Here is an 11,838-nt window from a genome sequence, read left to right as displayed (position 1 = left end):
GGTCTTGACCGTGAGTCTCAGCCTTTGCTGAGACTGAAGTCCCTCATTTGCTGCAGCAAGGGCAGCAGCAGGTTCTTACTGAGCCTTCCTCCAATCCCAGTGCCACACGCTTCCTCGCCTAATCCAGCTTCCCTTATTCTTCGCTCAGCATACAGATGCAACAAGCCGGGTGAGGCGGTAAAACCCTGGCTCACACCTTTCTGATTTTAATCCCTGCAACCTTCCCTCGTTCTGTTGGCGTGACCGGGTCCGATTCCGGCATGAGCACAATGAAGGTTCTGGGATCCCCGTTGTTGTCTGTACTTTGTTATGTGCCTTGGGCATCGTCAGTAAAACACAGTTAAGCATCTTTCTGGCCTTCCCTGCCGCCAGCCTAGATCCATCTGGCATCAGCAGTGACCATCCTTATCCTGAGTCCTCTTCTGAATCTGGCCTGAACCTCGGGTCGCTACCTGCCAGTGTACGGCTCCACCCACTGTTGGGTGACTGTCCACAAAACCTTACTTGTGTGTGATATGAGTGGTATTATTCTGTAATTTGAGCCACTTCTCCTTAGAATGGGTACAAATCTCTTAGAATCAGTTGGCCAGGGAATCGCCCTCCAGATTTCCTGGCAGAGATGATTGAGTGCTTCAGTGTTTGTTGGCTTGTTGGAGCATTTCAGTGGGGTGTTCCATCCATTCGTGGGGCCTTGTTTTGGGCTAATGCTTTCAGCGCAGCCTGAGCTTCTTCATTCGGCACCGTGGGTTCTTGCTCGTATGGTTCCTCCTCAAACCGGTGGCGTGCCGACTAGTTCCTGTTGGTGCCGTGACTGTATTCTGTCCATCTTCTCCTGATGCGTCCCGCATCGCCCCTTATTTTGCCCATAGACTCCTTCCGTATTGCAGGCGGAGGCTCGGATGTTTCCTCGGGTCCTTTCACTTGGAGGTACGCTGGTGGGTTCTTCTTTTGGGGATCTCTGACTCCGGGTCCTTGCACCTCTCACTGCAACAGTTCGGTTTTGTCTCCGGGCACTGTGCTCGCAAGTTCTGCGGCGAGGGCTGCAACTTCCTCGGGTCTAACACTCGCCTGAGCTGTTTTACGACGAAGAGCAAGTGTCGGAGGCTCTTCTGACCTTCGCCTGGGTCTTGCCTCTTTTGCCTTCGTGGTGAAGGATGCTCCGGGTGCCCTCCCACAGCCCATCAAGTCCTCCGTCATCTGTGTGCCATGCAGCAAGTCTGCTCTTGAGATGTTCTGGAAATCCAGGTGGGACAGACTCCAGGTTGTGTGTCAGCTCTGGTGGGCTGGTCTTCATTTCCTTCAGCTTCAACCTGAACTTACATAGGGACTCGTGGTCTGCTCCCCAGGCGGCCCCTGGCCTCCTTTAAGCTACTGAAATGGAGCTGCTTTGGTAGCTCACCACACAAGCCCTACATGCAGGGCAGTTCTGCCCGTCATGGGAGGTCACCATGCATCAGAACGGACTTGGTCTGGGCCAGTGCTTCAAGGTGGACTTGCGAGGCCTTCTGCCCCTACCCCCTAGATCTCGGTCCCTCACCAAGAATCTAACCCACTGGCTTGGCTTCCATGTGTGCACCCCACCCTGCTCTGCAGAGGAGAGAGAACCCTGCCAGGGCCAGAGGAGAAACATTTAGTGGGCTGCCACCCAGGGGCTCACCGCAGCCAGGGCCAGCGTCTCTGAGGGGCAGACCAGGTCCCAAAATCTCCACGTTGGCCTCGCTGGGCCGTGGCACTCTCTTGAGCCTCGGGGTTCTCCTGACGCTGGAAGGGGATCCGGGGCAGAGCCTATCTGAGTCTGTTTGTCCTTCTGTCCCCAGAAGAGGGAGGGCTTCTGCCAGCTGCTCCAGCAGATGAAGAACAAGCACTCGGAACAGCCTGAGCCTGACATGATCACCATCTTCATCGGCACCTGGAACATGGGTACGTCACCGCCTCCCTGTGCCCCTCAGCCACCCCACAGGTGGCCCCACCTGCATCCCTGCATCCACAGTCCCCAGTCGCACCCTTACCGGGGGTGGTGGGCAGGAGACATGCACTCTGGGAACCGCATCCCAAGAGCAGCCCCCAAACCAACCAGAGAGCAAGCCCAGTGCCACTGAGTGGATTTTGACTCACGGCGACCCTATGGGGCAGGACGGAACTGGTCCTCTGGCTTCTCTGAGGCTGGTAGCAAGTCTCCTCTGTGTCCCAGCGAGCTCCAGGACAGAGCAGAACCACCCCATGGGCTTTCCCAGGCTAGCATCCTGACGCTCCAGCAGGTGGCCACGTCTCTTGGTCCCGCTGAGTGGTCCGGTGGGTTCAAACCGCCAGGCTTTGGATCAGCAGCCGAGCACTTCACCTGCACCACCAGCGCGCTGGTCAGCAAACGCAGGACAAAAAACCGAACCTATAGCCCTGGCATCGACACCCACTCACCGCAAGCCTGGAGGGCAGAACAGGCGTGCCTCCAGGCATTCCCAGGGCTGTCACCTTTACGGAAGACCGCCGCCACCAATCTCTCCCACCGCCGAGCGGCTGGTGAGTGAGGGCTGAACTGCTGCACTGCCCCGGAAAGTTCTAGGTGGAGGATCCGACCCCCAACGTGAAGAAGTTCTGGGTCACGCTGCCAAGGCCCCGCCCGTCACACACTCTCTGGGGAAGGAGCACACCTCTTGGGGGTGGTGATACAGACAGACAGACACTGGCAGGCTGTTCAGTTGGGGTTCCCGTGAGCAGCCACTTCCCAGGTACAGATATTCCCTGATAAACACACGCACACAGGCTGCCCGTTACATTCGAGTGTCAGATAAGCAACAGGCGACTTTCCAGCGTCCGTCTTCAACGAGAAAGGGAGGCACGTGTGCCGGCTCGCACAGAGACTGTCGGTGAAACCAGGATTTCACACAGGCAGGCGATGCACGGGAGCCCTTGAAGCGCAGAGCCATCTCGCCGCGTCTCTGAAGTCCACACTTGCCTGGGCGTGGTGTGCTCGATCCCCTGCGCCCCGGGCCCACCTCTCCTTGTCCCAAGGACAATCAGGCCATGGAGTCACTCAGCCGGCCTGCCCAGGGGAAGGGTTGGACACTGAGCCTTCTATGAGGTCTAGGGTTAAAGTCCCACTGTGGCCAACCTCTGAAGGGAGGGCAAGCAGCTGCCCAGGTGGTCAGTTTGGAGAACCCACCACGCCCCCAGTCTACCCTCCTCCTACCCTCCTGTGTCCCGGCATCCTGCCCTTGTCTCCCTGTCCTTCCCGCCTGACTCCATCACCCCCACTCAGGGGCCCATGCACAGACAGACAGACAGCCTCTCTCCCTCTGGTCCTAGCGGGCAGAGCCCCTGTTCTGTTGCTCCCGCACACAGCTGCAGGCGCACCCTTCACTCCGGGCCGTGTCCTCCCTCTGAGGCTGACGCAGGGCGACTCCATGTATGTCACAGTCGAGCTGGGCCTCCAGGACCCGAGGCACCCTTAGTAGCTGACTGCCTTAACTGCTTAGCACCCAGGGGCTGGGGCCTCCATTCTCAGGGACCCCTTCATACCTCTCAGTTCTCAGCTTCACTAATTCCCAGTAGGGGTGGGGGCGGCATGGTCCCATGGTAGAAATCTCGCCTCCCACTCAGGAGAACTCAGGTTCGATTCCCGGCCAGCAGCCTCTGGCACAGCCACCGCCATCTGCCAGTGGAGGCTCGCCTGCCGTGGTACTGTGCACAGGACCCTCCAGCTTTCTGGACTGAGACACAAGAGGAGGAGAGCCCTGGTGGTCTCCTTTCCAAGTCGGCCCATGGAAGCTCTGGGATCCCAGCCATCCGACTCGCCACCAACTCTGGGGACTGCTGCAGAGGGTCCACAGGGGTCATGGCCACATCCCACTGAGCTCAGAATCCTCAGGAATTGGGAGCCGACTCAAGGCAGGGAACAAAGACAACAGCCAGCCACACGCTTCCGTCCTACTCGGCTGTCTCTGCCAAACCGAAAAAGCACACTCACCGCCGTCAAGTAGATGCCGACTCTCAGCGACCCTACAGGACAGGGTAAAATGGCCCCTGTGGGCATCCGAGATGGTCAGTCGTCACTGGAGTCAGTGCCCCATCTTCCCCTGGAGGAGTTGCTGGTGGTTTCGAACTGCCGACCAGGTAGTTAGCGGCCCAACACGTAGCAGGAGACCCCCCCAGGGCTTCTTGTGGCCAGCTCTGCAGGGAAAGGCAAGTTCCTCCGGATCCAAAACTGTGCGTTCAAGTCTGCCGTTGGCTTCAGCTTCCAGGGAACCATTGGTAACAGCGTTCAAAGAATCTGTGTGAACAGAGGGGTCTCCTGAAAGGCACTGCACCGTTGACCATGAGAGACCGAAAGGCAGCGTCTCCTCAAGGACAACACTGACAAGGCAGGAAGTGGGGAGAGGGAAGGAGGGGGGATGGAGAGGGGAAACCGGCAGGACTGCCATCCGGGAGATGAAGCAAGCGGGTGTGAGTTCTGGGCTGGAAATCAGATTTGCTCTGCAATCACTCGATCCACAAGGTCAAGCCAAGGAAACGGCCATCTCCGTGCCCAAACCACTAGTCCTGAAGTTGTGCTGTGCGGATGAGGTGGCCTGGTCCAAGTTGGCGGTTTGAACCCACGCAGGCCTCCGGGAAGACGAGTCTGGTGGGGGGCTGCTTCCTGGAAGGTCCCGGCCCTGAAAGCCTATGGGGCACATCTGCTCTGCACATGGGGGTCCCCTTGACTCGGAATCCACTCCGCCACCACCCCCCAAAGCCCCCATGCCTCCCCTACCCACCCCCCTCGTTTGTAACTCTCCTATTGCCGTTGAATGACTGTGCCTTTGACTCACTTGGTGTTGGGTTTTGCTGTTGAAGGTAACGCCCCCCCTCCCAAGAAGATCACGTCCTGGTTTCTCTCCAAGGGGCAGGGCAAGACTCGGGATGATTCGGCCGACTACATCCCCCACGACATCTACGTCATCGGCACCCAGGAAGACCCCCTGGGGGAAAAGGAGTGGCTGGAGATCCTCAAGCACTCCCTCCAGGAGATCACCAGCATAACCTTTAAGATGGTGAGCGGCAGGGCCCAGGGCCGCCGAGCAGCAGGGCAGGTGGGCGGCAGGGCCAGTGAGCAGCAGGGCAGGTGAGCAGCAGGGCCAGTGAGCAGCAGGGCAGGTGAGCAGCAGGGCCAGTGAGCAGCAGGGCAGGTGAGCAGCAGGGCCCAGGGCCGCTGAGCAGCAGGGCAGGTGGGCGGCAGGGCCAGTGAGCAGCAGGGCAGGTGAGCAGCAGGGCAGGTGAGCAGCAGGGCCCAGGGCCGCTGAGCAGCAGGGCAGGTGAGCAGCAGGGCCCAGGGCCGCTGAGCAGCAGGGCAGGTGAGCAGCAGGGCCCAGGGCCGCTGAGCAGCAGGGCAGGTGAGCAGCAGGGCAGGTGGGCGGCAGGGCCCAGGGCCGCTGAGCAGCAGGGCAGGTGAGCAGCAGGGCCAGTGAGCAGCAGGGCCAGTGAGCAACAGGGCAGATGAGCGGCAGGGCCCGGGGCCAGTGAGCAACAGGGCAGATGAGCGGCAGGTGCCAGGGCCGCTGAGCAACAGGGCAGATGAGCGGCAGGGCCCAGGGCCGCTGAGCAACAGGGCAGATGGGCGGCAGGGCCCAGGGCCGCTGAGCAACAGGGCAGATGGGCGGCAGGTGCCAGGGCCGCTGAGCAACAGGGCAGATGGGCGGCAGGTGCCAGGGCCGCTGAGCAACAGGGCAGATGGGCGGCAGGTGCCAGGGCCGCTGAGCAACAGGGCAGATGAGCGGCAGGGCAGGTGGGCAGCAGGGCCAGTGAGCAGCAGGGCAGGTGAGCAGCAGGGCCAGTGAGCAGCAGGGCAGGTGAGCAGCAGGTGCTAGGGCCAGTGAGCAGCAGGGCAGGTGAGCAACAGGGCCAGTGAGCAGCAGGGCAGGTGGGCAGCAGGGCCCCAGGGCCAGTGAGCAGCAGGGCAGGTGAGCAGCAGGTGCTAGGGCCAGTGAGCAGCAGGGCAGGTGAGCAGCGGGGCCTAGGGCCTGTGAGCAGCAGGGCAAGTGAGCAGCGGGGTCCAGGGCCAGTGAGCAGCAGGGCTGGACTCAGCTGGAGCCCACTTCCAAAGAAGTCTGGGTCTCATGTGTCCCATCCCTCTGTTTCTCTCCCACCACACCCCGGCCACCTTCCAGTTCCAGACAGGCACACAGAGCCATGCTCTGTCCACTGGGCTGCTGGGAGCCCCTGGAGTCCTGTCTTTAGAGGAAATCTTCCCCTTCACGCCACCAGGCCCTATAGGTTACCGTCAGGAGTCCCCTGGGGGAGGGACGGGGTGGGTGGGTGTGAGTGGCTGCCGGATCACCTCTCTGTGATGCCCCCAGATGGCCGTCCACTCGCTGTGGAACATGCGCATCGTGGTGCTGGCCAAGCCGGAGCACGAGAACCGCATCAGCCACATCTGCACCGACAACGTCAAGACGGGCATCGCCAACACGCTGGGTGAGGGCCCCCCCAGACAGCCAGCCTCACCTCCCAGAGCCCCGCACTCAGGGGCAGCACACCTGTGCTGGAGAGGGCCAGGCGGAGCACGCCAGGCCAGACATGGCTGCCTCTCCCTGCCGGTGTCTCCCGAAAGCAGCTGGGGAAATGAACGGAAGTGGCCGTGTTCCAATGACACTTGTTACAAAGGCTGGGCCTGTGAGCCAGTGGGGGCCAGTGGGGGGAGGCTTCCGAGAACTGTGATCAGGGGACTGTGCGAAAGGGTGCGTGACTCAGTTACCAATGTGTGTCCGCGAGGGTGAGCCCAGGTTTGTGTGTGTGAACGTGAGCATATGGGTGCGAGTCCGTGTGTGGACATGTGAAGGTATAAATGGGTCAGTATGAGTGAGTTGTGTGTGTGAGAGTAAATAGTGAGTGTGACATGGGTGTGCATTTTCTTGTGTGAGTTTATGGTGTATGAGTGAGCTAACTGCATGTGTGTGCGTGTGTGAGTTGTGATGATAGATGTAGGTGAATCTATCTGTGTGCGAGTGTGCGTATGCTTGGGAGAGTGTGTGAAAATACACACGTGAGTATGTGTGATGTGCGTGTGACGGAATCCGCGTGTGAGTGTGAGTGAGGATCTGTGAGGATCTAATGCAGTGTGAGTATGTTTTTGTGAATCTGAGTCCTTAGGTGTGACTGAGTGTGGTCTGTGAGGGAGTCTGTTTGGTGGAAGTGTTTTTATTGGTCCGTGTGTGAGTTGTGCGTGTGTGTGTGAGACCTTGTGACTGAATCAGAGTTTGAGTGAGTGTGAGCCTCGTGTGTGTGTGTGAGACGAGTGTGTGTCTGGGAGTGTGGTCCTGCCGTGAGAGTCTGTGTGGGTTATGTGAGGTGTGACTGTGAGATGCCCGCTGGGTGAGGGCTGTAGGTGCCCGTGGAGATGGGCATCAGGACCAGTGCAGCCCCTGCGGCAACAGGAAACAGAAGTGGTGAAATTCAGTGTGAAATGCTCTCAGCCATTCTGCCCTCCTCCCAACCACAAACTGCTGCAAACAGGCCCCTGGCCCCTCCTCCTTTCCTGTCCCCACCAGAGCCCTCCCCCTGCCTGGGAACCTCCCTCTCCTCATCATATCCCATCCCACCGGGCTTCCCGCATTCCCAGCAGCCTCTGATAGCCTGAAACCATCCTGCAGAAAGCCCCAGGACCTGTCCCCTCGCCCTGCCCACGAGGGAGCATCGACTTGGTGACCCGCAGGGGCTGGAGGGCTGTGTGCTGCCAGCCAGAGGGAGCCCTCCATGACTTCCAGAACGCTGGCTGTGAAACTGCCCTGCTCTTGACTCCCATGGTCCCTGCTCTGCCAGCCGCAAGGGGTGCTCAGGGCCCCCCTGGAGGGAGGTGTCAGGAAGACCTCCCTCAGCCGCACCCAGAACCCCAAGGCAGCCCCCGTCCACCTGCACCCCAACCCAATCCTGCTCTCTGCCCAGGGGAGCAGCAGGAGTCCAGGGGGCTGGCTGTCTTCCTTCTCCTCTGAAGGAATTCTCCCCCGCAGCCCCCGGCCCGCCCTCACGGCTTCCCCTGGTCTCCACAAACCCTGGGGTCACGCAGTCGGCCGACACACTCAGCTCTCAACTGAAATGCTGGAGGAAGTCCACCCGGCAGAGCCTCTGAGAAAGGCCCGGGGTGTCCCAGAGCAGCGGCTGTTGGAGACATTGGAGAATCAATGCAGTGAAAGTTGGGGGGTTTTGAGGGGGAGGGTAAGCTGGCTTGGAAGCCCACAGGGGCTCACTATGAGTCAGCATGGACTCGGTGGCAGTGAGTGTGGTTAATTGGTTTGTTTGTTTGGCAGTTGTGCACTATTTTGACCTCTTCTTTCTCCCCCTCCCTGTAGGGAACAAGGGCGCCGTGGGGGTGTCCTTCATGTTCAATGGCACCTCCTTGGGGTTCGTGAACAGCCACCTGACCTCGGGAAGCGAAAAGAAGCTCAGGTAAATAGTTACCTGCTGGAGAGCCTGTATCGGAACACTCACACACGCACGCACACGCATACACACACATCACACACTCACACACACACACATGCACAGACACATACGACACACAGGTACACACACAGGCTTGGGCTATAGAGTCTCGGCTGGGGCTCTCATGTAACACCTGGGCCCTAAAGTCACCTTGGCAGTAGCTGCCACCCCGTAGTGGCGCCTACATGTGGCAAAGCCACATCAGCTGCCCAGAGCCGCCCACTCCTCATCTCAGCCTCCAGCACACCCCGGTGGTCCAGCCCTGCAGACGGCCCCCAGAACAAAGCCGCTTACCCCCCTGTGAGGTTGAGTAACTCACCGGGGGCCGGGGGCAAGAACACTCTGGAAACCACGAATGGTTTCTGATGGGGCAACGACCAAGGGCAGCGTAGATCTGGGCCGTCCCTGGCAGCACCGGCCCGTGTGTGCACAGGTGCTGAGGAAAGACGTGCAGGCAGCCCTGATCTAGACTCGTCTCTACCGACTCCCCAGCCTGAACGGATCATACTCTGCTCCCTGGGCCCTGCCCTCTGCCCTCTGCCAGGGGTGTGGGGCATTCAGTCCTGCCCCCTGCCCCTGGATGATAGCCACACACGGGATGGGGGATGGCAACATCGTGCCAGACGACTGTTTTTTATTATTAATCATTTTATTAGGGGGGGCTCTTACACACCTCACGACAATCCATCATTCAGTGGTATGAAGCACACTTCTACCTGTGTTACCATCAATGTTTCCAAAACATTTTCTTTCTACTCGAGCCCTTGGTATCAGCTCCTCTCCACCACCACCCGCCTCCTCATTACAGGAGAAACCAGAACTACATGAACATTCTCCGCTTCCTGGCCCTGGGAGACAAGAAGCTGAGCCCTTTCAACGTCACTCACCGCTTCACCCACCTCTTCTGGCTCGGGGACCTCAACTACCGCGTGGATCTGCCCATCTCCGTAAGGAGGGTGCTGGGTCCCTCGAGAGGATGGCTTAGCATAGAGGCCAAGGCAGTGACACACACACACACACACACACACACACACACACACACACACCGCCCCAGGGACTCGATGCTCCTCCAGCTTTTGTTCCCAATTCCATTTGCTTACCACTCGCTCCCACATAGCTATCATCTCCCACCCCCACCCCTGCTCGCGGTTGCTCTGCATTCTGGGTAGCCATCAGCTGACTGGAGTCCCTTGTCCCATGCCACCAAGACAGGCTTGTCTCATGCCACCAAATCAGGGGCTCATTCTTCAGCCTAAGGAAGCCATTCCTTCCATGGCATGTCCAGCTGCTGCCCAGTCAGCACCGATCAGTGGAGCCGGGTGGCCCTGCTCCATCTGAGGGGGCAGTGGGCAGGCACAAAGGGCAGGCAGTGGGCAGGCACACACCATGGGGCTGTCCTGGAATCAGAGCTTGGTTCTTGGGAACTTCCAAGAGATGGTGCCATGGGACAGGCAAAGTTGACCCCCGTGTCCAAGTGGTGCCTGTTTCCCCGGAAGCTGCCAGGAGCAGATCTTTGCCCTCATTGGACAGGTGTCCCTTGTTCTTGTAGTGGAGCTGTGGTGGGGTGTGTCAGGGAGTGTAGAGAGTCCGTAAGGGCTGCTGAAACCCACCCAGAGGGGCCTCAGGAGACAGGTCTGGAGGTACACGGATGAAAGGTCACAGCCGTGGAAACTCCGCCCAGCGGTTCTGCTCTGCACAGGTGAGGTCACCTTGGGTCACATTGGGTCAGAAATGACCCAGTGGTGGCCAACAACAAGAAACCATTTGCCCATCTCACTGTTCTCCATGGGCAATTCAGTGGTGCTCCACACGCTGCATGGCCGCTGCCACCACTGTCCGGGTCCACCCGTTTCCATCTCTGGCAGGAATTTGAAGTCTTTTCACGTGGCCATCCTGTGAAGGAAGGAGGATGGGCGGCGGGAACGGTCCCCATTGTACAGATGAAGACACTGAGCCTCACACGTGTTAAGGAAATGCCAATCATTGGCAGAGTTAGGATTGAACCCGTGGCCGCCATGGAGGCTCTTAGAGACAGAATCGGAGCATGCCTGCTCAGTCTCAGTTCACAGCCCTCTCTGCAGTGTCTCTGCAGTAGCTCTCCTCTTCCCCACTCATGACCCACCGGCCAGATGGGACAGGCGGTGACAGGTATGCCCCAAGGCTTGACTCTCCACCGTCTGTAAGGGGTTCACTGCCCCAAGAAGCCCAAGTAAAGGAAATGACTGCCAACACATCCCTGGGCTCCCCGATTCCTGGCACCCTTCTTTCCTGCCTCCCGAACCTGAGATCACCCTTCAACCTTACACCAAAGCCGTCCCCTGAAAGCTTTCTTGAAACCAACCAGTACTTTAGCTTATCAGTTAAAAAAAAAAGTCTGCCATGAATATTGTGATCTTTAAGAGCTGTCTGCATGGGGTTACGTTGACAAGAGCAACTCGCAGGTCAGATGGGAACCTCAGGGACGGCTCCGAGAAGGAGGGTGAGGCGGGTGTCTCGGTCTAAAGAATGGAGCCAATGTCACTGAGCTGTCCCTGTAGAAGCTACTGGATTTTGGTGTGTGTGTTTTCCCGGGAATATTCTCAACCACAAAATTTTAAACATCAGTATGTAAATAGAAAAAAACCCCATCAGATTGTGAATAGCTGGAACTTACATGATCGGGATGACCCTGGATGCTGTGTTCGTGTGGGATTTCCCTCGCAGACAGTGGGGGAGTAGCACCCACCTGGGAGCCCCTGGGGCCTCGGGACCCAGCGTGGCCCAGAGGGCACGTGGTGATGCCGGGCGCGTCTCGTTCTAGGAGGCCGACCTCATCATCCAGAAGATCAAGCAGCAGCAGTACGCCGACCTCCTGGCCCACGACCAGCTGCTCACGGAGCGGAGAGAGCGCAAGGTCTTCCTGCACTTCGGTGAGTTCAGCACACGCCTGGGCCCGGAGCCCTCGGCATAGGACCGTCACCAGGGCGGGGCGGGCTGGGGACCGAGGGGAGCCGGGTGGATGTGACCCTCAGGGAGGCGTCTGGGCTGCCGGGTGCCGCCTCAAGGAACACCACAAGCAGGTGGCTTTAAAGAACAGGAGTGTTTTCTCGAGCGCGTCAGGTACCTCGATGCCTGGACGGTGGTGTCCACTCCAGGGGAGCCTTCCTCTGTCCATCTGGAGCAGGCCCTTGACGAGGCTTCCCTGGCCTTCACAACAACCCTTGGAAATGTCCACTTGCCTGCCTTTCCCCATGCATCCTTGCTTCTCGCTGTATCTTACCCGCTCTCCATCTACCCCAGAAAGCGCTCGGTTTAAGACGCACGTGTCCCGGGTATTGCCTCGTTAGCATAACCTCTCTGATGAGATGGAAGGCCGAGTCGGGTTAAGATCCCAACTCCTATTTGGGG

General features: G+C 59.1%; 1 protein-coding gene across 1 annotated transcript in view; it reads left to right on the top strand.

The window, feature by feature from the left end:
* Positions 1–11,838, top strand: part of INPP5D (inositol polyphosphate-5-phosphatase D) — a 43,156-nt gene that overhangs the window by 10,422 nt on the left and 20,896 nt on the right. The window contains exons 6-11 of the mRNA XM_075529340.1: positions 1,818–1,920; positions 4,831–5,027; positions 6,330–6,447; positions 8,319–8,415; positions 9,260–9,398; positions 11,252–11,360. Of these exons, the coding sequence (XP_075385455.1) occupies positions 1,818–1,920; positions 4,831–5,027; positions 6,330–6,447; positions 8,319–8,415; positions 9,260–9,398; positions 11,252–11,360 (763 nt within the window). The remainder of the gene's footprint in view (positions 1–1,817; positions 1,921–4,830; positions 5,028–6,329; positions 6,448–8,318; positions 8,416–9,259; positions 9,399–11,251; positions 11,361–11,838) is intronic.

Source organism: Tenrec ecaudatus, chromosome 13, assembly GCF_050624435.1.
Source record: "Tenrec ecaudatus isolate mTenEca1 chromosome 13, mTenEca1.hap1, whole genome shotgun sequence".
NCBI classification, from domain to species: Eukaryota; Metazoa; Chordata; class Mammalia; order Afrosoricida; family Tenrecidae; genus Tenrec; species Tenrec ecaudatus.
Note: the sequence above shows the minus strand (reverse complement) of the source record. Positions and strands in the feature narration are given on the sequence as shown.